Here is a 27435-nt window from a genome sequence, read left to right as displayed (position 1 = left end):
TTTATGCTGGAGGAGAAGGCAATGGCACCCCACTCCAGTACTCTTGCCTGGAAAATCCCATGGGCAAAGGAGCCTGGTAGGCTGCAGTCCATGGGGTCTATAAGAGTCGGACACGACTGAGTGACTTCACTTTCACTTTTCACTTTCATGCATTGGAGAAGGAAATGGCAACCCACTCCAGTGTTCTTGCCTGGAGAATCCCAGGGACGGGGGAGCCTGGTGGGCTGCCGTCTATGGGGTCGCACAGAGTCGGACACGACTGACACGACTTAGCAGCAGCAGCATGCTGGAGGAAAAGTGTGAGTGTGAATAGTGGCAAAGAGGGCAGGCTCCAAGTTCCAGTATCAACGCTGCTGTTTATTAGCTCTATGACCTTGGGCGATGTACTCAGCCTCTCTGTGCCTCTGTTTCATCTTCTATACAATAAAAACAACAACCTACCTCTTAGGGTTACTACGACGATTAACTAGGTTGCTACATGCGAAGTACTCAGAACAGTGCCTAGCACATAGTAGGCACCTAATAAATGTCAGGTATCAGAATGCACACACAGGGTGAGGAACACACTGAGAAGAGAAATGAACTCGGGCTAAGGTTGCCAAGGAGGGCTTCGTGGAGGAGGGGTATTTAATCTAGGGTTTAAAGGATAGGTAGGAGTTAGCTGGACAAAGAAGGGCATCTAAGAATAAGAGCCAAAGTTAAAGGAGATAATTAATAAGGATCTACTGCAGAGCACAGGGAACTCTTCTCAATACTCTGTAATGACCCATATGGGAATAGAATTTTAAAAAGAGTGGATATAGCTATATGCATAACTGATTGATTTTATTGTACAGCAGAAACTAACACATTTTAAATCTACTATACTCTAATTAAAAAAAAAGAGCAAAGCAAGATTTGGGAGGTCTGAGAGTATGTGGGAGTGAATCTCAAGCAGCTGCAGTGATTCTGCCCGGTGGGGGAGGGAAGTAGAGCCAAATCATTTAGGGGCTTTTTCAAGCTATAGATTCACCCCCAGAACCTCCAAATACTCCCTCCAAGGAGTGGTCTCTCTGCCGTACTGAAGATCCCTGCTGCAGGGAGCCCATTTGCTCTTGAGTGAGGCAGGTCTCCAGGGACACTGGTGGAAAAACACGAGAACCACTAACTGGAGCCCAGAGTTTGTGGAGTGGGTGGGAGAATGTGGCGGGAGCTGTGGACAGGACAGCTTATGAAAAGTCTAGAACGCCATGCGAAGCGTTTGGGTGTCATCCTCCGGACCGACAGAAGGACGCTGAACAGGGAAGGGACCTGCTCTGGGATGCATTTTATTTCTTTCTTTCTTTTTTAAAAAATATTTATTTATTTTTCGTTGCATTGGGTCTTAATTGTGACTCCAGGGCTTCTCTCTAGTTGGGACACGGGAGCTCAGCAGTTGTGGCCCCCGGGCTTAGTTGCTCCGAATCAGGTGGGATCTTAGTTCCCCAACCAGGGACTGAATCTGTGTCCCCTGCATTGGGAGGCAGAGTCTTAACCACTGGACCACCAGGGAACTCCCTGAGATGCATTTTAGAAAGAACATCCTGGCATCAGGCTTAAAAAATGGGGTGAGGCAGAAGCCAGGGAGATGATAGCAGTAGTCTGTCTGTCTGGGTAACAGACAGTGAGGACTGAAGGAGGGCCAAGCTTTCGGGGTAGCAGGAAGGGAGGGACACAGGATGTGCCTGGCAGAGCCAGGTGAAAAGCTGGGGGTGTGGGTGACGGGTAGATGCTTGGAAAGAACAGTGATACCTAACTAGCTGTGAGTTCTTAGGCAAGTCACCTAACCTCTCTGCCTCAGTTTGCTCATCTGTAAAGGGGAGGTGTAATAACACCAATCGCATCTCATGTTGTGAAAAGTAAATGAATTAAGAGATGGAAGACAGAGCACGTGGTACAGATGGATGTGAGAGTTGGACTGTGAAGAAGGCTGAGCGCCAAAGAATTGATGCTTTTGAACTGTGGTGTTGGAGAAGACTCTTGAGAGTCCCTTGGACTGCAAGGAGATCCAACCAGTCCATTCTGAAGGAGATCAGCCCTGGGATTTCTTTGGAAGGAATGATGCTAAAGCTGAAACTCCAGTACTTTGGCCACCTCATTCGAAGAGTTGACTCATTGGAAAGGACTCTGATGCTGGGAGGGATTGGGGGCAGGAGGAGAAGGGGATGACAGAGGATGAGATGGCTGGATGGCATCATTGACTCGATGGACGTGAGTCTGAGTGAACTCCGGGAGTTGGTGAGGGAGGCTTGGCGTGCTGCGATTCATGGGGTCGCAAAGAGTCGAACTGAACTGAACTGAACTGAGCAGCTGTTATGGTTATGGTTAAGGTCGGGAATATTAGAAACAAGAGAAAGAAGTAAGATGCTGATGTCTGTCCAGTGGATGGGTAAGCTCTAAGTCTCCCTCAAGACTTTCTTTCTTGGTGTTCTTGTTCTTTTGTTTGCCGGAGTGTGTGCCAAGTCGCTTCAGTCGTGTCCGACTCTTTGTGACCCTATGGACTGTAGCCCATCAGGTTCTTCTGTCCCTGAGGTTCTTCAGGCGAGAATACTGGAGTGGTTGCTGCGCTCTCCTCCAGGGGATCTTCCTGACCCGGGACTGCACTCTCCTGTCTTGTCTCTTGCATTGGCAGGCAGGTTCTTTACCACTAGCGCCACCTGGGAAGCCCTTGGTCTTTTGTTTGCTGTGTTTTAACTTTTTAAATTGTTAAGATACATAACATACAATTTACCATTTTAACCGTTTTTAAATGGACCATTCAAGGGTATTAAGTAACTCTTTTTAACCAACCCTAATGTGCAGAGCAATTGCAGCAATAGTACAAAGGACTCCCTAGCACCGCCACCTAGATTCACCACATTGTGCTCCATTTGCTTAATTTGCTCTCCGTCTCTTGTTATTTACACATTGTTTCTTCCCAAATGTTAAAGAGTAATTTGAGACATCGGATCCCTTTATTCCTACTTACCTATTCATAACATTGTAAATCAACTATAATGCAATTAGTAAAAAACCAAAACCTTCCTCTTCAAAAAAAAAAATCGTACATACTATGCATGTGCTATGTAAGCACAGACATTCTCTGCACAACCAGCAAATTCAGGAATTTAATATTGATATGATACTATTACCTGATATACCTTTTACATTCAATCATTGCTGATTGTCCATTAAGACCCTTTTACAGCACACCCTTCCCCCATCGCAGGATCACACATTGCATTGAGATGTACCTCCAGCCCCTCTTCCAAAGGAGGCTTCACCTCAGTCCTCTGAGGCTAAGGGAGGCAGGTGAGGAAGTTCACTCCCCGTGGAGATGGATGCTGTTCACACCTGTTCACCTGTTCACACCTGTTCACACCTGAACTCTGTCACCACCCAAGCCAGGGCACTGGATGCCAGCTCCCTGGGTCCCCGTGTTGAGAGGGGAGTGACGTACCTTCCAGGTCTGTTTTACTAGCACTTGCATTAAAATGAGTTTGTATTTGCCTTCCTCAGTCCACACTGGTGGAAGGGACAGCTAGCCCAGGCAGGTGGGAGGGGAAGAAGCAGGGCCAGCTGGGGCTTGGGGCTGCATTCATTTCAGTATTGGGGGCTCCTAAGATCATGGCATCTGGTCCCATCACTTCATGGGAAATAGATGGGGAAACAGTGGAAACAGTATCAAACTTTATTTTTTTGGGCTCCAAAATCACTGCAGATGGTGATTGCAGCCATGAAATTAAAAGACGCTTACTCCTTGGAAGGAAAGTTATGACCAATGTAGATAGCATATTAAAAAATAGAGACATTACTTTGCCAACAAAGGTCTGTCTAGTCAAGGCTATCGTTTTTCCAGTAGTCATGTACGGATGTGAGAGTTGGACTGTGAAGAAAGCTGAGTGCCAAAGAATTGATGCTTTTGAACTGTGGTGTTGGAGAAGACTCTTGAGAGTTCCTTGGACTTCGAGGAGATCCAACCAGTCCATCCTAAAGGAGATCAGTCCCGGGTGTTCATTAGAAGGACTGATGCTGAAGCTGAAACTCCAATACTTTGGCCACCTCATGTGAAGAGTCGACTCATTGGAAAAGACCCTGATGCTGGGAGGGATTGGGGGCAAGAGGAGAAGGGGACGACAGAGGATGAGATGGCTGGATGGCATCACCGACTCAATGGACATGGGTTTGGGTGAACTCCAGGAGTTGGTGATGGACAGGGAGGCCTGGCGTGCCGCAATTCATGGGGTTGCAAAGAGTTGGACACGACTGAGCGACTGAACTGAACTGAAGGAGTGAGGCTGGACTTTGGGACCTACCCCAAGGGTAACAGAGTACCACAGCACCTCAAGCACTGTGGGGATGTGATAGGTGTGTTCTGGATTCTGTGTGTGTATGTGTGTGTGCGTTCCAAGGCCGCTCAGGAGACAGACTTCCATCCTGTGGTCTTTGGGATCTAATGCGTTTTCAGAGTTAAGATCAAAGGTGGGGTGGACAGTATTACCTCCAGCCCATAAAGTCCGTCTGTGTTCCTCATTCACACATAATTATAGGGTGACCCAGAAGGTGCTTCTGGGATTCCAGGCAGCCTGCTTTGATTGCTCACAATATTTTCACTTTTGTGGGAAGAAGATTTAGAACACAGATTCCTGGGTTAGGAGCATTATCTCCTGTGGTCGTCATAATGGCCCCACAAAGCAGGAAATACCTCCATTTTATACATGAAGAAAATGAGTCTCTGATTTGTAGAAAAGGGAATTTGGGAGGCCTAGGTTTGCACCCTGTCTCTTAAGGGATTTGAGATAACATAGTGCTGGCACACAGTAGGTGCATAAATGATAGATGAACATCATAGTTGCTACGGCTCATCCAAGCTCACACTCCTGGCAACATCACACACGCACAGGCAAAATCCAGAGCACGACTGGACTCTGAAAACTCTTGATGAAAAGTCCCTAGGTCTTTCTACTTTCCAATTATGTGCAAAAGAGTAATGAGAGCTCAACCCTGGCTTTTATTTATTTATTTATTTTTCAACCCTGGCTTTTAAAGGCCTGGCCTCCATCTCATCAAAATCAGAGTATACGTACTCCATGAGGGTTATTAGCCAATCAGTCGTGGGTATACTGCAAAGAGTTGGACAGGACTTAGCGACTGAACAGCTAGACAGTCTTGTGTACTGCCTCTCGTGCACTATGTACCGCATCTCAGAATGCAGGGTTGAGAGAGGTTGAGAACAAGTATGTGGCCATTTGACTCAAACAGAGGCGGAAAAAAAGTAGATGGTGGAGCAAGGCCATTCCAGTTCTTCAGAATTCTTTAAGAATAAAATGAGTTGTTTGCTGCCCTCATATAACCAGAGACTAATTCTGAGACTGCCCTTGGTACCCCGAGGTCTTGTGGATGTTTGTGAAACATCTGCCTTGAATCCCCCTTTGTATATATTAAACCATTAAGTCTAGAGAGTTGGCGCCATCAGCCCATCAGTGAGTAATAGCTTGGCTTACTATGTGTTCCGTGTTTGGGGGATTCATATAAGACATGTCCGTGGGCTCCAAGGAGCAACCAGATCTCATAGGAGGAACTGGGGGAATATCTAGAGCGTGAACAGGAGTCCTCCCTTGTGGGACTTGGCTGCGGGTTGCTCTGAACAGCAGTCGGTCAGTATGGCCTGGTGCAGACAAGGGATGGCTCTGTAGGAATAACAAGAGCTAACGTTTGTTGGAGAAGGCAATGGCAACCCACTCCAGTACCCTTGCCTGGAAAATCCCATGGACGGAGGAGCCTGGTGGGCTGCAGTCCATGGGGTCGATAGGAGTCGGATATGACTGAGCGACTTCACTTTCACTTTTCACTTTCATGCATTGGAGAAGGAAATGGCAACCCACTCCAGTGTTCTTGCCTGGAGAATCCCAGGGACGGGGAGCCCGGTGGGCTGCCGTCTATGGGGTCGCACAGAGGTGGATACGACTGAAGTGACTTAGCAGCAGCAGCAGCAACGTTTGTTGGGTTTTCACTGCATGCCAGGAGCTAAGTGTGTTTTGTGTATTGCATCACTTAATCCTCACAACTTCCCTAGAATAGGTAAATTCTATTTTTCTTTTGTGACCATGCTGTGTGGCATGTGAGAACCTAGTTCCCCAACCAGGGATCAAACCTGTGCCCGCTGCCACTGGGAGTGTGGAGTCTTAACCACTGGACTGCCAGGGAAGTCCCAGTAAATTTTATTTTTAAATCAGTTTCATAGTCAAGGAAACTGAGGCACAGAGAACCTAAGTCATTGGCTGAGTCATACAGCCAGTGGAAGGCAGAGCTAGAATTCAAATTCAAGCAATCTGGCTCCAGAATTTTCTCATTCCCTCTACCGTCTTTCTAGAGGGGCTCTGTGGATCCTTTTAGGGTTAGAGACTTGGACTTTAGTGAAGCAAATACTCAGGGGGGGAGCTCCACAGACCTGGGCTTAGCACCACTGGTCGTGAGAGTGTAAACAACTCGTCAGACTTCTAAACCTCTGCGTTCTCTGGCTCACGGGGACAACTTCTTCATTGCAGGGTGGTGTGATGGTGAGCATGTGTTTACAGCACAGAGCAAGGGGTGTTACTGTTAGAAATGGACGGTGGGAAGAGGGGCACAGCCTGACCAACACCCAGTATCAGGGATGAACGTGAACCAGAGGGGTGGGTTGGAAGGATCCTAGAGAGGGAGCTGGTTCAGTTAGATTGTTGGATTTGCTGTAACAGGTGAATGGAAATTAACACTAGCCTGAAGGATACTGCCAGGGTGTTGAGGACCTTGAAAGCTACCATAACACGCCCCACAGCTCCTCCAAAGGACAGGTGTGTGGACTTTGTTGACATATGGAAATGTGTGTTTGGAGGGAAAAAAAAAATAGAATGCAAAATTGTATGTACAGACCAACAGCTGTGTAAACGCATTATGGTCTGCAAGCCTAGAGATCTGAAAGGTATCCACAGTGTTGTCAATACTCCAGGTCACCGCTCTTTTCTTATTTACTTTTCTGTAACTACCTAATGAAAACTAAGCGTCAACGGGAGGCCAGGCCAAGGGGGGTTGGCTTTTGATCTTGTGGACATCCCTGGGGAGTCATGCACAGTTTTGTTTTGTTTTGATCAGTTTCAGTTGAGATTTATATACAGTTGACTCTCATTATTTGCAGATTCGGTATCTGTAATTCGCCTACTCGCTAAAATTTATTTGTAACCCCCCAAATCAGTACTCAAGACACTTCGGCTCGAGCGGAGCAGTGAAAAGTTTGCCAGTGCTGCACAGAGAACCTGCTGAGGTCGAACAGGACATTTTGCGTCCTTGTTTCAGCCCTTGTACTGTAAATAAGCGTCCTTTTCTGTTTAGTGCCGTGCTTTTCATATTTCTTTGCTTTTTGTTGGTGATTTTGCTATTTAAAAATAGCCCTCAAGGACTTCCCTGGTAGTCCAATGGTTAAGACTCTGTGTCTCCAATGCAGAGGGGCATGGGTTAGATCCCTGGTCGGGCAACTAAGATCCCACATGTTGAGTGGAATGGCTAGAAAAACATTTTTAATTTTAAAAATTAAATAAAATGAAAAAAATAAAAAATAAAATAAAATGCCCCCGAAGCACAGGGCCGATGTGCTGTCTAATATCCCTACGTGCAAGGAAGCTACGAAGTACCTTACAGAGAAAATAGGTAAGCTTCCAAGGAGTGAGTTATGGTGCTGCTGGCCATGAGTTCAATATCAGGGAGTTAACAACAGACATTAAATAAGGTATCTTTAAAGAGAAACACGCATAAAGACAAAGTTGTATATTGATCAGCTGATGAAAGTGACTTGACCAAGATTTACAGAATCTTTACCCTGTATTTCCCTCAAGGCATGGGTCCAGTTTTTACTAATTCACTGTTTGCAGCAATTTCACAGACCCTAACTACCACAAATAACAAGACTTGACTATATCACAGAATTCACCCTTTTAACTGAGCCCATATTTCAGTATAATTACAAGGTTATCCCTGTGGATTTTCCAGCAATTATAACAGCCTCACGGAGCAGCAAGTTAAGAACTGTCTGTCTTTCCCTGTCCCCTGATGGTTCTGCTGTCTTTCAGGATGCCCAGGAGAACCATGGACTGGCTGTACCCACACCCTGTGTGCCAGACAGCTTTGCAGACAAACAAGCGACAGGTAAGAGGACCCCAGGCTTGAGACTTGTCCATCTTTCTAATTTCCTCCTTAAGCCCAAGCATCTGGACCTCCCTCCCCAGCTGGTGATAAAGCTGGAGTCTCCAGGCCTCTTGGCTGCTAGCTGCTGTGGGTGGGAGATGAGGAGAGCCAGGGCTAAGGCCCAGGGGAGGAAGGATGGTTAGGACGTGGCCAGAGCAGGAACAAGGGCAGCGTGAGTGATAGAAAGAACCCTGGAGTCAGGCAGCCCTGGCTTTGAATCCCAGCTCCCCCGCATATTAGCCTCACTCCCTGGGGCAAGTCACTTAACCCCTTGCCCCTCCTTATCTCCGGCAAGACAATTCCAGTTCTGGAGGCGCAAACAAAGTACTGGATAGGAAGTGAGTCACTTCTTGTCAGATCCCTGCTCAAAACCCACCAGCAACTTCCCTTGTCACCTAACGGAAGGGTTCTTGCCAGGACAGCCAGAATCCGGCCCCACCTGGCTTAATCTGCTGGCTTTCTCGTCTCATCCCGCTCTCCTTGCTGCTCCTTCAAGATCCAGGCTCGTTTCCAGCCTCGGGCCGTTGCACTTCCTGCTGTCCAGTCTGTTCTTCCCTTGCACGTGTGCACAGCTCGCTCACTCTCTCTCATTCCGTCTTTGCTCCAATGTCACCTTCTCAGCCAGGTCTTCCCGGACCTTGCTATTCACACTGCACCCTCGGCACCCCTCCTGGGTTTCCCCTCCGTATCACTCTTCACCTCGATGTGCTGGAAATTTACTAATATATTCACTGTCTATTAAATTGTCCCATTAAAACACAAGCTGCCAGAAGGCCAGTATTTTGACTATTTTTTGGTTTGTCTTTTCTGCTGTGTCCCAGCTCTTAACACTTGGGTGCTCAATGGATGTTGTCTGGTCTTTATTTTGAAGTCAGGAAACTGGGAGGAGCCCGTCAGAGCTGCACATTTCTGGGTTTGTTTCATTCTGTGCCAGAAATTGAGAGGTGGGGGAGGCAAAGGATATGTGCCCCTCAGAGAGGAGTAACCAGGGCATCCTGGTGGTCTGCAGACACTAGGGAGGGGGCAGGGACTGGGGCCAGGGGATAGGGATTTGAGCCTCTGGGGCCAGGGTGGAGGACTCAGTATCTCTCTAGTGCCTGAATCATCCAAGTCAATTCATTTCTACACACCCCATCCATCCGGCAGTCCAGAGTCCATTCCAGTTCTCTGTGAGGTTCTCTGGGTTCTTGGTAGATTCAGGATCTTTAGAAAGCAGGAGTTGCTCACGCAGATTTCTTCCTCCCAAACTTTCACCCAAACTTCCTCACCGAGGTGTCCAGGCCCCTACTTCCATCCATGACTTCCTATCTTTCCCAGCTTCCCCGTCTTATGCAGAATGAAAAGTTAAGCACAGGTGGTAGTAATCAAAGTGATTACCATTCTCTGGACCTAGCACCTGATATGGAGAAGGCAATGGCACCCCACTCCAGTACTCTTGCCTGGAAAATCCCATGGATGGAGGAGCCTGGTAGGCTGCAGTCCATGGGGTTGCTAAAAGTCGGACACGACTGAGCAACTTCACTTTCACTTTCCACTTTCATGCACTGGAGAAGGCAATGGCAACCCACTCTAGTGTTCTTACCTGGAGAATCCCAGGGACCGGGGAGCCTGGCAGGCTGCCATCTATGGGGTTGCACAGAGTCGGACACGATTGAAGCAACTCAGCAGTAGCAGCAGCAGCACCTGATAAGCTCTTTCCATGCTTTTACATAAATTCTCTTAATGCTCACAACAGCTTTAAGAGGCAATTGCTGACGTTATTCCCATTTTACAGATAATGAAACTGAGGCTCAGAAAGTTTAACCAGTGTGTCCAAGGTCACACATTTAGTAAGTGGAGAGCCTGGATTTGAACCCTGGCGTTTCTGGCTTTGTACCAGCTGAGGCACCTGTAAGAAACACCCGGTGCACTCCAAGGGGCTAACTGAAGAGAAAAGGGATTATATATAGGACTGTGAGCAGGTCAGAGAAGCGTGAAGCCTGAGCCTCGGAAGCCAATGGAGAAAATTCAGCACAGGCTCCAGAGGCTGTGCCAGGGACAGGCAGGGGCAGGGGTCCCTCCCTGGAAAGCAGAGGGTCCCTCCCAGGAGAGGTCAGGAGACTGGAGACATGGCTGCTTCTCGCTTGGTGTTCACGAAACCAGCCAGCTGCTCTCTCAGGAGGTCAGCAAGCCTGCACTGCCCACTCACCCTCCTCACCTCTGCCTCTCCCTCCTTTCAGGCACCAGCACGCTCGTCAATGGCAACCTCCGACTATACAGCTCTGTGGGGGACCTAAGGCCTGGGCACTATGGCCAGGACTTACTCATCCCCCCACCTCCTCCAGGCCCAGCGCCGGCGCCACCCCTAGGCGCTCTGCAGCCTCCAGAGTTCTCACCGCCACCTCCACCCTCCACAGCTCCCCCACCTCCTCCCCTGCTGGAATCACCACCCCCACCCCCACCCAGCACAGCCCCAGCTCTGCCCCCAGGAATGGGGGCCCTTCCCCCGCCACCCACCGTTTCCTCCCCATCCACACCCACGCCTCCTGACTTCATTCCGCCCGCCCCACCCCAGGCCGTTCAAGCCCCACCTCTACCCCTCTTGCCAGCCCTGACACCCCCAGCCCCAGGGTCTCCTCATACCATGGGGACACGCCTCTTCCCCGCTGGGGGTGTCACCAAGTGGAAATCGGAAGTGGCGCTGAATGGCAGGCAGCCAGAGGCCCCCAGAAGCAGCGCCCCCAGGAGCCCTGCTGAGCCCACGGAGGCCCTCCCAGGTCCGGAGTCCCACCTCACCTTCCCCCGGTCATTCAAGGTGCCTCCCCCAACCCCAGTCAGGACTTCATCCATCTCTATTCCAGAGGCACAAGGGACTCCTCCTGAGGACAAAGAGTCCACCAAGAAGGGCCCCATTCGACCCTCACTGCCTCCCAGCTTCCATATCCGCTCTGCGTGCCAGGCCTACCCCGACAGGGCTGCTGAGCTAGCGCTCCCCAAGGAGCCCGGTGCTGTGGCACCGGCCGGTCCGAGGCCGGGCCAGCCTCAGGTCCAGAGCAGTGAACAAGCCGAGACGCCACCCCCAGCCCCTCCCCTGCCCCCTCCTGCACCCCCACTCCCTCCGCCAGCACCCCCGCTGCCCCCAGCCGCCCCTCCTCTGCCACCTGCTGAGAAGGCAGCCCCTGCACCTGCTGGCTTGATGAAAAGACCCAAGTCTGGCTCTCCTGCTCCCAAACCCAAACCTGAACCCCCCAGCCCGGAGGAGACAGCGTCTTCGGAGCCCATGGACTGGCGGGACCCCAGCCAGATGGCAAAGCTGCGGGACCAGCTGTCAGCCTATCTTTGCAGCTCCAGGAGAGAGGACCGGCTCGCCAGTCACAGACCAGGTCCAACGGCAGCCTCTCAGGAAAGAGAGGACCACAAGCGTCCCAGCTTGCCTGCGAAAGAGGCGCCCCCGAGTCTGCTACAGAAGGAGGCTCCCCCGAGCCCGCCAGAGAAGGAGGCCCCCTCAAGTGTTCCTGAGGAGAGTCCCTGCAGCCGGCCAAAGAAGGCTGCCACCAGCCTGATCCTCCCTCCTGTGGACTACCTCCCCCAAGACGCACCAACTCCTAGCGTCTGGGAGATCCGGAAGAAGCTGGAGGCCCAGCTTTCCTCATTAGCTGAGAAGGAGGCCAGGCCCAGCAGAGGGTCTCTGCCTCCCAAACCTCAGCCAGAAGGGGGAAGAATCTTTGAAAACAGAGATGATAACAGCAAATTCCCCAAGCCTGTGGCCAAGAATCTGCCACCTCTATCCACCACCCCTCTGCCAAACACACCACTCCAGTCCAAGGTCACACCTGGACCAGCCACCTCACCCAAGGCCACACCTGAACCAGCCACACCACCCAAGGCCACGCCCGGACCAGCCACACCACCCAAGGCCACACCTGAACCAGCCACACCACCCAAGGCCACGCCCGGGCCAGCCACACCACCCAAGGCCACACCTGAACCAGCCACACCACCCAAGGCCACGCCCGGGCCAGCCACACCACCCAAGGCCGTACCTGGACCAGCCACAACACCCAAGGCCACGCCCGGACCAGCCACACCACCCAAGGCCATGCCCGGACCAGCCACACCACCCAAGGCCATGCTTGGACCAGCCACAACACCCAAAGCCATACCTGGACCAGCCACAACACCCAAAGCCACGTCTGGGCCAGCCACACCACCCAAGGCCACACCTCTACCCATCACATCTTCCCAACTGATAGCAGAAAAGAACCTGGTCCCAGCTGGGCAGTGGGAGAAGCCAGAACATGAAGAACTTGCAGTGCCCTCCAAGCCAGAGGTAGAGGGGCACTCCTCAGAGACCAGTAAGCCTCCTACACAGGGAGCCCTCTCATCTCCAGCCTTCCCCCCAAAGATATCACCTGGGCGAGAAGAGGTGCCATGTTTCTACAAGCCCCATTGCAACCAGAACAGCTCCAGCAGAGAGGTGGCTGTGGTGATGCCCACCCTGTCCAGAGGAGAAGCTGCAGGGTCAGGCAAGCCTGTGGAGGTGAAGGAGCCCCAGGAGCTGCCACCCAAAGCCCCAGTCTCATCCCAGGCTGCTGACGAACTCCTCAGGCACCCGGTGACGGGGGAGGTGGTGGAGAGGGGCTCCCCAATGGCCCTGCTCCTTGCAGCCAAGCAGAGGGCCCAGAAGGGGAGGCCCAGGGGGGCCGCCCTGGGCCGGTCCTCCCTGCCAGGGAGTCTCCAAGGCCCCAGCCAGCCCAAGGCAGGGTCTGATACCATCTTGTACAACGAGGGCCAGCCCAACTCCTTCACTGTGGTCCCCAAGGTGTCCAAGGAGACTGAGAAGGTCCCCCAGCTAACCTCGCCAGGACAACCCAAAGGACTCTGTCAGTGGGAACTCCAGCCCCGCAGGGACCCAGAGGACACGGAGTCGTGCAGCGGGCCCAGCTGGACAAAGGTGAAGCCCCAGGCCTCCGCGGCCTGGGAGAGACCAGCGCCCTCCAGCCTCCTCCAGGGCCGCCTGCTGCCCAAGTCTTTCTCCTCCCCTCCTTCTCCTTCCCACAAGCCGGAGGAAGACAAGGAGGAGGAGTTCAACTTTGAGGTCATCCCGCCGCCGCCAGAATTCAGCAATGACCCCGAGCCCCCGGCCGCCCCCTTGCAGTATCTGGGGCGCCGGGGTTCGCCTCCCCGGAACAATTTCTCAGACTTGGGGCAGCCCGCGAATGCGGGCCCACCTCGCGTCTTCTCTCACTTCGCGGATCCAGGTCCAGCCCGGGGCCTAGAGCGCTTCTCCGGCGTGGGTGGGGGCCGCTCGCTCATCAAGAAGCGCCTGTACGTCGGGGAGCCCCACCGCAACCCCGGGCCGCCCCGCGGCGGCACCGGCCGCAGCCTGAGCTTCCCCAACTGCTTCGGGCCGCAGCCCGGGGGCCCCTTCGCAGCGCCCAGCGGCCCAGAGATGCGGCGCGTCAACTCGGCTGGCCGCGGGCCCCCCGGCGGCCTGCACTCGCGGAAGGTGTCCCTGGAGGCCCCTCGCGGAGAGGCCAAGTACAAAGCTCTCGGCGGCGGCGGCGGCGACTACGGCTGCACGCAGGCCACCGGCAGGTGAGCGGCGGGCTGGGAAAGCAGGGGAGAGGGGAGCTGAGCAGGGAAGGCAGGGGAGACGAGGGCTAGGCAGGGAAGGCAGGGGAGAGCGGGGCTGGGCTGGGAAAGCAGGGGAGAGGGAGGCTCACCCCCAGACCACCCGGAGCTGGCCAGGCTGCAGCCATCAGCCTGGACATTTGGTTTTCTCCCTCCTGGCTCTCAGGGCAGAGAGAAGGGGCAGGAAGGCCCGCTTCCCTAACACCCACTGTCTCCTTTGTCTTCTCTCTCCTGACTCCGTCTTCCTAGAGTCCCCGTGTGGGGTCGGGGAGAGCTGAGTGGTCCTTGAGTGCTGAGATTTCCCATCACCGAGTTGCATCCAGAGCCAGGCTAGGAGGGAAGGGTTCTGAGAAGGAGGGTATTGGGCATGTACTCTGGCAACAGGGCCTGGACAGGAGGGAACCCTGTGGCTGATGAGTCAATACTGGGGTTCCACTGGGGAGGATAAGCCCTGGGCTTGAGGGGCAGCTCCATCCTTCCTCTGATGGCCCTGGGGAGATTCTCGGGGTGATGGTTAACCAGCTGCAGATACTAACCTCATCTCTCTCCTGCTTCCTGCCAGGTCTCCCCACAACAACACGCAGTACGGAAGCTCCATCAACACATTCACTGTGAGGCCTGGGACCCGCCATCCCATCTCCTATGCCTACTCAGGGGCCCATTGGAAGGCCCCGTCCTGAGCTCAGGGTTTTCTCAGCTCTCCTGCAAGGGGTTGGATCCAGGCGCTTGTTTTGGTGGGGTTGGGAGGGATGCAACTGGTGTTAGGTGGCCTCACTCAGACACAGAAGAGTCTTTGTTTCCCAAAGACAGACAGATGGACAACGAGTGAAGCCTTGGCCCCAGGAAGATCAGGATTGGACTTCTGTTTCCCAAAGCCTTGGTGTGGCTGTGGACTGTCTGCAGAAGAGGGTGGGAGGGAGGAGAAGGGAGAAGAGAAAGAACCTTTAAGGACCCAGAGCCTGAGTTTTCACTATCTGGGACTATTTGCTTTAGTAGGGCTTACTGAAAGCAGCTTTCCAAGCAGCCCTGCTGAGCAGGTTCTAAAAGCAAGGGCAGGTGCACTGGCTCCCAATGGGAACCCAGTGGGAACCCATCAGAATGGCTGTGGTTCCGGTCAGGCTCTCATGAGGGGCTGGGGACCAGCTCTGGGTGGGGGTGCAGGGTGCTACAGGTTGCTCTCAGCTTCCACCTGTCCACCAGTTGCCAATCCAGAGGTGATACCTGGGGTTGCTGGTATGAAAGCCACACTGAAGTGGGATCAGGAATATGCAGGCACAACAAGTGGGGAAGGTACCGGAACAAAGTGCTTTGCACTGTCCGTGAGTGGGGATGGGGGAATTGGTGGTTCATTTCTCCCTGGCCTTGAGCTACAGAAGGGCCTAGAGAGGGGAGACTTGGCAAGTTTGGGATGGAAGGCACGGTGGAGGCTTGCTTTTCTACTCAGACCCAGGCAGCCATGATTTGGGGGGTTGGGCCCAAGGAGCCAGAAAGCCTGGGGCTTGACACCAAAGGCCTTGAGTGGTGGTCAGGTCCTGTATGGGATTTGGAGGGGCATCATCCCAACCACCCCTCCAAACCCCAGGACTACAGGTCCCCAATATTATTGAGGCCTTGTGATGTGTAACCAAGATGCCAGAAGGCCTTGGAGAGTAGAAGTTGATAGAGATGGGAATAGAGGTCGAGAAGAGTTTGCTGCGAGTAGGGACTGTGATTTGGAAAGTCAAGAGTGCAGGACCAGGCCCATTCAGAGCAGGGAAGCCTGATCAGTAGGGTGACCATTTGTTGTTTGTGGAAAGTCTGGATTTAGGCCTGTTTTCCAGTGAATTAGAACCCCTTCCACTTTCAAAAAAAGTCCTGGTGTAGATGGTGTCTGGCCATCAGACATATCAGGGAACAGTATTCCTTGGTCCATCTTGTCTTCAGGTCTTGGGGGGTTGAACTCCTGGGGCCAGGCCAAGGCAGGCTACCTGGGTGAGGGGATAGGGCAGGGGGTGCCCACCTCAGAGGATCAGGCTGGTGGGGGCACCCAGGAAGCAGTTCCCTTTGGGGGCACGATGTTGGACCTCTGATGTGTGCTAACCACTCACAGTACCAGGGTAGAGGGTAGCAGATGACCACTTCAGGGAAAGAGTGCTGGGGTGGACAGGTGCTCTGATGGGGCAGGATCTGGTCACCTGTGTCTAAAAAGCCAACCGCACCCCAGTGCCAGCACTGGCTCTATATATATGTATGTATTTCCCCCTGTACAATGTTTTATACAAGATTTCACTAATTTATCTGCTATGTTAAGGCTTGAGGGGTGGGATGTGGACTCCCAGCTGTATCTTGCTCTGGGGTTGGCAGGGAAGGACTGATTCTCTCTTGGCTTGGAAATAAACAGGCCAGTCTCAATAGCCTCCAGCCCTGTGGCTGCAGATTGATGACTGAGACGTCCTGGGCTGTGACGAGAGGTTGGGGGAACTCAGCTGGGGAAGGCCGAGCACAGGGTGGTGGCTGAACTGGAGCCATGATGCTGGGCCCAACTCTCTCTTCTGACCCTTAGGTTTTCTCATTCTCCAAGTCCTTTCAAGGGGAGGGAGTAGAGCTAAAGTCTGGTGATAACAGACTGTGCCCCAAAGCAAATCTCTGAGTCTCTGAACCTCAGTTTCTTCTTCTGTACAATGGATGTGATAACCTACCTCATGAGGCTGTTGTGACAACTAGAGACAGTCGTGCATTCATTTAACAGGGATCTGAGTGGCCACGAGATAGCAGGCACTGTGCTTAGCGTGGATATACAGCCATCAACATTGACATGCCTCTTACCCATGGCAAGACTGTAGTCTCGTGGAGGAGAGAGAATGGAAGGAACGCACGGAAACAGCCTCTATTATACAGAATGGTAGGGAGGGGAGAAAACAGGGACTAGGAGAATAACTGGAGGGTGGGGGAGAGGAGCGGATTGACTTTGACTGGCTGGTCAGGGAGAGGCCTCTTGAAAGGGTGCCCTTCATGGGATTCCAGCCAAGCATCCAACATGAATCTGGTACTCAGTAATTGGTTTTCCATAAAGCATCTTTAACTTCCCCAGAAGAGGAAACTGAGAACCAGAGGTCATCTTAGGACCGTGTGAGGGAGAGGGTGTGCTTGTTGTGTTTCCTGTGTCTGAGCCTTTTGTTGGGGGGATTTCTGGGAAAGGGATGCTGGGAGGGTGACTCACTTGTCCAGCAACTTGGAAGGGCCTCCCCTCTCCCATCCCGGGGCTCCCTGGTTCTCTTGTCTCTCACCATCCACACCCTGAACTGTGAGCAAGGATGGGGCCCTGCCTCTGGCTGCTCTGCGGGAGGGGCAGATCGAGGAATCACCTTGAGTCATCTCTAACTCATCTCGAAAGTGACCGGGATGGATGTGTGCTGTGTGTGTGTGTGTGTGTGGTTTTTTTTTTTTTGGAAAAAAAAAGGTTTTGACCCTGCTGCATGGCATGTGGGATATTAGTTCCCCGACTGGGGATTGAACCTGTGCTCCCTGCACTGGCAACAGAGTCTTAACCACTGGACCACCCTGTGTCTGAATCTTAAACTTTGTTAGTCCCAGATTTCTTTAAAGAGCTGTTGAGAGCTATGGATGCTCACCCCAGAAAGACGCCCCCACATGCATTTTTACACGTTATTTCAGACACTCCACAGATCCCCCCAGACTGGGCTCCATGGACTTCACGCTGAGAACTCCTGATGAAATCATGGTCGTGGCAACCACCAACAGTGTACTTAATTTTGACAGTTTGGAAAATTCATTCCTTTGCTTGTTTACTCCCGACAGCTGTCTAAGGAGTGCCGGCCTCAAAATACTCCTACTTCCATGCTGATGAGAAAATTCGGGCTCCAAGAAGAAGAGTGAATTGTTCAGAATAGCCCACCTGCCTCCAACCTCTGCTCCTCACCGCTGCCTGCCTCCCACCATTCCCACGTTTCATCCCTCTCCCAGTCACATCACGGCCCTCGCAAACTGTGTACCTGTCAGAGCAGGGAAGGGGGAGGGCCTGAGGAGGGAAAAGCTAATAGGCAAAGTTCATGGCTGTAGGTGGCACAGGTGTTCCTGGATCGGGGTGGTCGCACCTTGGTTTCTGGAGCCTCCTCACTGCTCCCTGGATGTGGCCCAAGTCCCGGTACCCAGAGCCACTCCCCCCATCCCCCTTTGAGGCCTGGCCCAAAGCAGCAGCGGGTCTGGTCCTGGGGCCTGCAGTGATGTCTGAAGGGCCCTCTTCTCCCAAAGGAGAAAGCACGGCTTTCTCCAGGGTGGGGTTTCCTGGAAGCAGAGAGGCCTCCTCCCACCCCTGCCAGAGGCTGCAGGAGAGAGAGGTGCCTTCCACTGGGAGGCGTGAGGGGGTGAGCGGAGGCCTGCCCCCGCCTGCTCATCCCCCACCTGCCTCCCCTCGGCGGCCTGTGGCCACTTTCATCTCTGCAGCTCGAGGGCAGTGCTGGTTTCCCACCATGAGTCAGTTAGCCGCCCGGAATGGGCGGCCCCTGAGTCCAGGCAGAGGAGCTGGGCCTCCTCTTCCTGGCCCGGGGCTGGCCGGCCGCTGTGGACCCGCTGCTGGGGCCTCTGGGGGCGCTTTTGGCCAAGAAAGTGAGAGAAGGAAAGTGCTCCTCTGGAAGCAGGTGGAGATCCAGGCAGTGCCTTGCGGATGCTCGTCTTTACCGGGACGGTCCTGTGCTCCTGCCCAGTTCTCAGAGCTCTAGAACCGTCGTCAGCACTTGGCGCAGGGGAGCCTCTCCCGCTCCCCTCCTTGAGAACTGCTCTCCGAACTCCTACAGACGGTTCTCTGAGGTCTCCTGTCCTTTAGGAGACCTGTCTCCTTCCTTCCTCTGCCAACCAGTCTTCCTTCTTAGCGTCCGTGTCAGGAGACTCAGTGGCACCCCCTTCTGGCCTGCACCCGAGCTCCCCATTGCTAACTTGAAAGTACTCTGTCCCTGGCCATTTCCCTGTGGATCCTGCGGGCCACTCAAGTTCGGCCTCTCCTCTCCCCTCCTTCCTTCTCACACAATCGTGAGGCCAGAGCAGCCAGACCGATGGCTTCACTATCTGCCCCTCGGCTTCCTCAAGGCTGACTTGCTCTTCAAGGCCCAGCCAGCCCCGCGCCGCTCGGAGACCCCTCTGTCCTCCACACCGCGGCACCCACTTCCCTTGGCTGGCTCATCCTTCAGGCCCCGCCAAACATCCCTCACGCCCTCGGCCACCTCAGCTCCTGTTAAAGCTACCGGTTCCCCTCACGTGGTGTTCAGATGCTCTACATCTCCCTCCCCCAGCAGCCTGTTGGCTCCACAAGGATGCCTGTCTTATTCATCACAGTATCCCCAGCATCTCAGGCTGCTCCTGGGCGCACCAGGTACTAATATGCGTTTGTTGAATGGCTACCTGTTAGTATGTAATCAGATGCTGTCATGCACTATTTAAGTTCCTTGAGGGCAAAGGCCACGTCTCCTATGGACTCGTGATCACACAACCCTCTGGTTTTGTTTTTTGTTTTTTTTTTGGCTGCACTGGGTCTTAGCTGCAGCATGCAGGATCTCCGTTGTATTCTTGGGGATCTTTCGTTAGGGCACATGGACTCTCTAGTTGTGGCATGAGGGCTCTATAGTTGCGACACCTGGGCTTAGTCGCTCCACGACACGTGGGATCTTTCCGGACCAGGGATCGAACCTGCGTCCCTTGCATTGCAAGGCGGATTCTCAACCACTGGACCACCAGAGAAATCCCAACCCTCTTGTTTCTAGATGTCTGTGACCTGATCTAATGCTGAGGTTCCTGCAGGATGTAAAGTAATGGTTTTAGGGATGGGCCTCATGGGTTTCGTCATAAAGGCATCAAGATGCCTTGAAGAGGCTCCTGCCTGGTGCGCTGAAACTTTGATGCCCTCTAAGTGGAGGCAGAAGGCGCTGGGTACTACCAGGTGTGGTCCATCTGGTCCTCAGAGGGCTAGGCGTGGGAGCCTCAGATGACCCTCGTATCAGGTCAGGGCTGCTGCCCCCTGGAACTGCCAGCGCCAAGCAGCCCAATGACCCACACTCCACGTTCACTCCCCTTCTGCCCTTCCATCCTCAGCACCGTGATCGGTCTCCAGCCTGTCCCTGTGCTACCAGCGTCACCGGGAATGTTTCTGTCAAACGTGGGCCGGACAGTGAGAAGCAGCAGCACCCCTGGGGGCCAGGGTGGCAGAAGCCAGTCAGGATCAGTCTGTTCACTGTCCCCCCACCCCCATGCCACAGAGCCCTCCCTCAGGAGGAAGCCTTACAGTTCGAGGGGTTTGGGTTTGTTTTTGCTTTTTTTCAACCCCCTGTTAAACAGCGAGCTCCCTGCTCAAGGTTCTCGGCCTTAGGAGGGATCCACACACAGAATGGGGACCCAGCGACATCGCCGTCTTCCATTTCTCCCACTGCAGTGTGGCATCATGTTCCCGGTGCCACTGAGGTGGGGCATTCCCTTCTCATCCCTGAAAACTGTATTTCTTCCATCTGTCTTCCCCAGACCGAGCCTCCAGTCTCCTTTAAGACTTCCCCCAGGAGAGGTCTGTCTCCTGCCACTTCGTGTCACTGTCCTTTGTTTTCTGAGCCACTCAGAGAGGGTTTAGTGGGCACCTGCTTCCTCTCTTTCTCTCTCTTGCTCTATCTGTGATCTTCCTGCCCTTTGGTTCAAAACTTTCCAGCATTTGTTCCAAATACCCGAGGCAGCACAAACCTAATATCCCACAGTGCTAGAGGGCTGCACAGTACAAGGCAAGGAGCCACCAGGAATTCCCTGGAGATCCAGTGGTTAGGACTCCATGCTTTCACTGTCAAGGGCCTGGGTACGATCCCTGGTTAGGGAACTAAGATCCACAAGTCACCCAGTACAGGCAGAAAACAAACAAAGGCAAGGAGTTGGGCAAGAGGCTCACAGTCGAGTGCAGGACACACACACACACACACACACGCACACAAATAACTAGGATATAAAGCAAGACATTTCAAAGTTCTCCCACCCAGGGGAGCTGGGTGGCCAAATAGAGCAGGTGACCACACGGGACACGCTGCTGGCCTAGCACCACGGGCGGCCCCCCTTGCTGGCCTGTGACTAGGTCATCAAGGCCGCCCTCAGCCCTGTGGCCCCAGTGGGAGTTCATGCATGAGCGGGCAGAGGAAGGAGGGCAGGCATCTATCTGCTTCCTCTACAGTGTCTGACACGCAAACCCTTGGGAAAGGGTACCTGTTACTGCTGATGCAAACACACACACTGCTGTTGTCTTCGATGACCTGTCCTGGCCCTTTAAAGCTGCCGTTGACATTCACTTTAACCTGATCTCTCCAGGCAGAGTGGAGGGGAACGAGGAGAGGAGTCTGTGTCATAGCACTGTTGTCCTTGCCCAGAGGTCTAGGCTGAGTTGCTGCGTGTGAACCTCATGTGTACATGTGAGGTTGGCTGTGCGTGGAACCAGCAGGTGGCACTCTGCTCACAGGTACCTGACCTCAAGCCCAGAAAATGACGTTCATGCTAAGGTTGACAGGGCTCCCCTTAGGATCCAGGCACTGAGCTAAGTGCTGCCCCATCTGCCAGTATTTCCCAAACTCGAGCTGCATTAGGTATATTGGAGGATTTGTGAAAACACAGATCCCTGGGGCTCATTCCCAGCACTCCTGATTCAGTGAGTTTGCTGTGGGTCCTGAGAATTCACATTTCTGGTCATGTACAGATGTGAGAGTTGGACCATCAACAAGGCTGAGTGCCGAAGAATTGATGCTTTCGAACTGTGGTGCAGGAGAAGACTCTTGAGAGTCCCTTGGACAGCAAAGAAATCAAACTAGTCAATCCTAAAGGAAATCAACCCCGAGTATTCATTAGAAGGACTGATGCTGAAGCTCCAATACTTTGGCCACATGATACAAAGAGTCAACTCATTGGCAAAACCCTGATGCTGGGATTGAGGGCAGGAGTAGAAGAGGGTGACAGAGGATGAGGTGGTTGGAAGGTATCATGGACTCAATGGACATGAATTTGAGCAAACTCCAGGAGATGGTGAAGGACAGGGGAGCCTGCGTGCTGCAGTTCATGGGGTCGCAAAGATTCAGACACAACTTAACTGAACACAAAGTTCCCAGATGGGTCATCCCAGTCCTGATGACCCAAGGACCACACTGTGAGAACTGCTGTGGTGTAGTATCTTATTTAATCATCCCACGCCTCTCTGGGAAGGCAGCATCCAATTATCAACGAAGAAACTAAACTCTCAACAGGCCAAGAGATGTGGCCTAAGCCACATGGCGGAGGACAGGGAAGATCCAACCACCTGGGGCCCCGCCCTCTGCCTCAAGGGCCCTGTGGCTGGGGTGGCTGACAGCACCCCTCCTGATTCCAGTAGGGCAGTAAGAAGAGAGAACAAGGGAGGGATAAGCAGGGTGCTGAAAGCAGGCATGAGGCGTTGTTAGTCTGGGAGGCATTCCTGGGGGTCCAGAGTGTTTTAAAAGCACTTTCCTTCTATTGAAATATAGTCTGAGGGACTTGTCTGGTGCTCCAGTGGTTAAGACTCCACACTCTCAATGCTGGGTTCAATTCCTGGCCAGGAAACTAGATTCCCACATGCCACAACTAAGACCTGGTACAGTCAAATAAGTAAATATTTTAAAGAAGAAAGAGAGAGGAAAAAAAAATATATATAGCCTCATAATACTGGCCAATGAGCACTCACACGGCGGACCCACCCTTTTCAGGACTGACGCTCTGGCTCCCCCTGCTGGCAGAGATGCTGCAACTGTTTGTGCTCATCCGGGTCCCTCCACATGGTCCTTTTTCCATGTGGCTGACTGCCCTTTCCATTAGAGAGCCACCTCACCCAAGGTCATGTCGGCTCCCTGGAGGCAGCCCATGTTTGTTGATGGTTCCTCCTTCCAAGCCAGGACAGCTCTGAAGACTCCTCACAACTCCTGGGCTCCCCCAGGGAGGCTGGCCTTCTCTCCCTGCCCTCCCTCACCCCTCCCTACTTGACAAGTATGCATCCTAAAGGCTCTCCCCAAACATGTCCTGTACACAAATCACAGTGTCCCAGGAACCTGTCCTGCCACAACTGGTCACACACCACGCACTGTTCTGAGCATTTACACATATTATTTCAAGGAATCCTCCCAGGGACCCCAGGACGTAGGTATTTCTATTATCTCCGGTTTACAGATGAGAAAAGTAACTTGCCTAAGGTCACAGAGCTAGCAAGCTGCACAGCCAGGATTCCTATGCAAGCTCTGAAGTGTTACACACACTGTCTTCTAGAACATTTCTGTGGTCTAGCTTCAAAGAAATTAAAGGAATCAGCCAAAGGAGATTTATTCTGATATGAGAGGGGGGAAAAAGTCTTGACTGCTCCCAGTTCTTTTCAGACAGCTCTCTCCGATGTCTGAATATGCAGCCCTGGTGCCTAATTTTAGTTCAGTGGTTCCTAAGGTGAGGAGGGGTGTAGCTCCCTGGGGAACTTTGGCAACGTCTGGAGATATTTATTGTGGTGGTTGTTGTCACATCTGGGAGAAGGGACTTCCCTGGTGGTCTAGTGGCCAAGACTTCTTGTTCCCAATGCAGGGGGCCTGGGTTCAATCCCTGGTCAGGGAACTATTAATAGATCCCACATGCTGCAACTAAGACCTGGTGCAACCAAATAAATAAATTAAAAACAAACAAACAAAAGACCTGCGAGATCCTAAGGGCATTTAGCAGGTGGAGGTCACAGTTACTATTAAATGTCCTACAATGCAAGCAAATCTCGCCCCAAATATCAGTAGACTACAATTGTGTGTGTGTGTGTGTGTGTGTGTTCCTCTGTCCATGGGATTTCCCAGGAAAGAATACTGCAGTGGGTTACCATTTCCTCCTTGAGAGGATCTTCCCGACCCAAGGATCGAACCCACGTCTCTGCATCATGGACAGATTCTTTACCGCTGAGCCATCAGGGAAGCCCAGACTGAGGTTGAGAAAGGCCGTAATCTGGCTTTAAAGCCCAGTCTCCCAGCTGCTTTTACCCTCAAGGACTCCCAGTTTGATGCCCACTAGAGAGCAGGCAATGGCACCCCACTCCAATACTCTTGCCTGGAAAGTCCCATGGATGGAGGAGCCTGGTAGGCTGCAGTCCATGGGGTCGCTGAGGGTTGGACACGACTGAGCGACTTCACTTTCACTTTTCACTTTCATGCATTGGAGAAGGAAATGGCAACCCACTCCAGTGTTCTTGCCTAGAGAATCCCAGGGACGGGGGAGCCTGATGGGCTGCCGTCTATGGGGTCGCACAGAGTTGGACACAACTGAAGTGACTCAGCAGCAGCAGTAGAGAGCAGGCTTTGGTGGAGGTGGTCAGAGATGTTTGAGCATTGGGGTGGAGAGAAGGTTGGGAAGGCAAACGTCCTACCTGCACATCTATCTAGCTAGTAGTCACAGGCAATGAAATCCCAGAGGCACAAAGCCACTTGTCACATTCATGCTTGAAATAGCAGGAGGAGGTTGGAAACCACCTGTATGACCCTCCACTTGGAATGGGTTAAACAAGTAAGCCATGGTAGAGCCATACAATGGGACACGGTGCAGCCATAAAATAGAAAGAAGTAGCTTTTTATTATGAACATGGAACCATCGCCAAATATACACTGGGAAGTCGGCAGGGCGGGGTGGGGGGTGAAACATGAGTAGTTTATGCAGCATCTCCCATTATATAAAAAGGGAAGAAAGTATATACAGGCATTCGTGTTTGATGCATAGACTATTTCTTGAAAAATACATCAGGTGATATTGACACTGACGTACTGGAGGCCTCCAGGGAAGAGAACTGGACACGTGGGAGAGAGGGGAGAAGGGGGACGCTTAGTTATTACTTATATCTTTTTCTGTCTTTTAAATGTTATATTGTAGGCATATATCTACTATCTATTCAAGATTAAATAACTTTTTAGTAAACTAGGAAAAAAAACAACAATACCATAATAAAAGAGAGATGATGGTGAGCCCCCTGCTCCAACAGGAGGTATTTTCCCCAAAATACCTTGAACTCGATTCCAGGAGTGAGAGTGCCCATGGGAAATCTGTACCCTCAGGCCAGCTGCTCCCCACTTGTACCTGGGCACGGTCAGGTGACATCAGAGAATTAAAGACTCGTTTCAGTACGAGCCTGAGTTAAACAGGAGTAAGGTAGACCCACTTCTACTAGATCAGTAGTTTAAAAAAATGCATAAATGAATGCCTAAAAATCCAAAAGAAACACCATTAGAATTTGGGGCCCCAGGGCTTTTTCATGATGGCAAATAACTGACAAGGCCTGGGTCATCCCTCTGGTCATAACAAGCACTTCTAAGAGCCTCCGAGGATCCTGGTCCTTCAATTTAAAAGCCTCCCAGATCATCAGCAACTCATCTGAGTAAAGGGGCTGGGCCAGGGCCCCTTCCAGCCCTGGACCCTGCCAGATCAGGTGACCCCTTTCCTGGGGCAAGGCTGGTACAGAGCTGGCAGACACACTCCAAAACCCAACCTGCCCCTCGGGGGTACAATCTGAGGGCCAGTGCCCTGGCGAGGGTGGGAGGACTTCCGCCAGCTCCACCAGGAGAATCTGGTTCCCGCTGACAGCAAAGTAACCTCACGGGAGAAGACTACAGGAGGGCAGTGCTAGGGCAGTTGAGTCCCCGAGGCTGGATCACCCAAGGCTGGGTCAAGCTCTTTCTGCCCTCCTCAATCCTTACCTCTTCCAGAAGCTTCACTTGCTCACACCCTCCCTTCCCCTTCAGATCTCAGCGCTGCTTTATCCCTTAAGTCCGGCCCTCTATTGACCCTGGCTCCTCTGTCTTGGTGAGTGGTGGTAAGCAGGTTCTGGTGTTTATCTGTCTCCCTGACAACACTGCAACCGCCCAGAGGAGGGAATTAATTATCTGTGTGTGTTTGTGTTTCCTCCTCTCCCCTAGGTTCAGGGCTCAGGATGCAGGGAGCAGTCCTGGGGCCAGGACTCACTTCCCCCCAGCTTGATCGTGTTTGTTAAATACCAGACCACAGGAAAGTAACTGAAGAGAAATGGCATCTCTCATGTCCTTCTAGCCAGGACACCCAGGAGCCAGAATGACCCTTTGACAAGCTGAGTCAACGGCTGTCACTGCCTGGTGATCCATCTCACTCTGAAGAGCAGCGAAAGCCCTGACTCAGGCTCTGTGCTGTGTGGGCCGTGCTGCCCCCTGGCCCCCTGATCCTCCCCAGCACCCTCTCTCCCTCTGCTCTCCAGGGTCTAGGGACCCACACCCTGCCTCAGAGCTCCTGTGCTTGCTCTTCCCTCTCTCCTCGGAATGCTTTTCCATGCGGCTGGCCCCATTAATGCAGGGAGGGCCCTGCTCTGACAGCTCTCCTTCCCCACCCTGACCTAGCCCCTTTCACTTGCTCCTCCTGATCCGATCTGCTCACTCTCCATCTCTCCACCGTGCACAGGGCCTGGGAGGCTGGCCACTCTGCCTGCCTGGATAGGTACCATGCCCTCTGGCTTCCATTCAGCAGAGAACAGGCAGGATACAGGAAGGGAGTGGATAGGAGGCCAGGGTGTTAATCCCTGGATCGGCTCTCTCCCTGCAGGGTGGCTGCTGCCCACTGGCCCCCTCAATGGCCTTGGCCCCAGTTCCTGGCAAAAGGGTCTCACAACAGCCTCTCTCCAGGTCTGGTAACTGCACCCTCCCCTCCCTGTACTCACCCAGGTCCGGCTACCTGTGTTGTGCTCCCCTATTAGCTCGTCCACACCTTAGGAGGTAATCCCTTTATTAAACCTTCCTCAAATTCCCCAGCCCAAGTATACCGTGGCTTTTCTTTCAGGACCCCAATTCACCACCCATTATATGTCTATGGTTTATGAGCTGTCTCACAAACCTCAACTGGCCCTCAATTAGAGCAGAAGGTCAGAGAATGTAGCAGTGTAGTTATCCTCTGCTGCATCCCAATGTCTGATTCAGCGCCTGTGCATAGTAGCTCAATATTTGTCGAATGAGTGAATGAAGGGAAGGATCCGTGTCATCTGGAGAGGGGCTATAGAGGCGGGAAGGACAGGATGAGATTTTAGGAGGCTAAGGGGAAAAAGAGCAGCAGTGATGAGGATGTCGCCTCCCCGCCAGCATAAAGACCTCTGCGTATGTCCTTCTTAGCACGTCACGATCTGCGGTGATCATAGTTTGTTTTCTTTGTATGTCCTCCCACTAGAACGGATTCCCCAGGGGCAGTGTCCATGTCTTGTTCACTCTGGTGTCCTTAGAGCCCGGCGCCGTGCCTGACATACATAAAAGGCTCTAGATCCACACTTGTCAGATAAATGAAAGATACATGAGTTATCCAAAAGAAACACTGAGTTGGCAGAGGACCTGGAAAGCCAGGTTGGGCAGTTTGGAAGTTTCATGCAGAGTGGTAGGGATGAACTTCCAAGTCTAGGGCAGGAGTCGGGGCGGGGATGACAACGGTGGAGCTTACAGAAAGACTTACAGAGCTTACAGAAAGAGCTTACAGAAAGCCTGGCGGGGGTGGGGGGGACGTGGGGATGAGCAGGGAGGCTGCTGCAGCCTCCAGCGGGCAGCGAAGGAAGAGGTGGCAGAAACCGGTGAGCGATCAAATGCA

The 27435-nt window shown here is 52.7% G+C and overlaps 1 protein-coding gene and 1 long non-coding RNA gene across 2 annotated transcripts in view; one reads left to right on the top strand and one right to left on the bottom strand.

Moving 5' to 3' along the window:
• Positions 1 to 16227, top strand: part of C23H6orf132 (chromosome 23 C6orf132 homolog) — a 35859-nt gene extending 19632 nt beyond the window's left edge. The window contains exons 3-5 of the mRNA XM_061398145.1: positions 8100 to 8175; positions 10434 to 13791; positions 14390 to 16227. Of these exons, the coding sequence (XP_061254129.1) occupies positions 8100 to 8175; positions 10434 to 13791; positions 14390 to 14507 (3552 nt within the window). The 3' untranslated portion in view covers positions 14508 to 16227. The remainder of the gene's footprint in view (positions 1 to 8099; positions 8176 to 10433; positions 13792 to 14389) is intronic.
• Positions 16228 to 24402: 8175 nt separating this feature from the next.
• Positions 24403 to 27282, bottom strand: LOC133236266 (uncharacterized). Its single transcript, XR_009732817.1, has 3 exons — positions 25542 to 27282; positions 24851 to 24924; positions 24403 to 24637 (listed from the first exon to the last, which is right to left on the bottom strand). It is a non-coding gene; the product is annotated as an uncharacterized LOC133236266 (long non-coding RNA).
• Positions 27283 to 27435: the final 153 nt, after the last annotated feature.

Source organism: Bos javanicus, chromosome 23 (assembly GCF_032452875.1).
Source record: "Bos javanicus breed banteng chromosome 23, ARS-OSU_banteng_1.0, whole genome shotgun sequence".
NCBI classification, from domain to species: Eukaryota; Metazoa; Chordata; class Mammalia; order Artiodactyla; family Bovidae; genus Bos; species Bos javanicus.
Note: the sequence above shows the minus strand (reverse complement) of the source record. Positions and strands in the feature narration are given on the sequence as shown.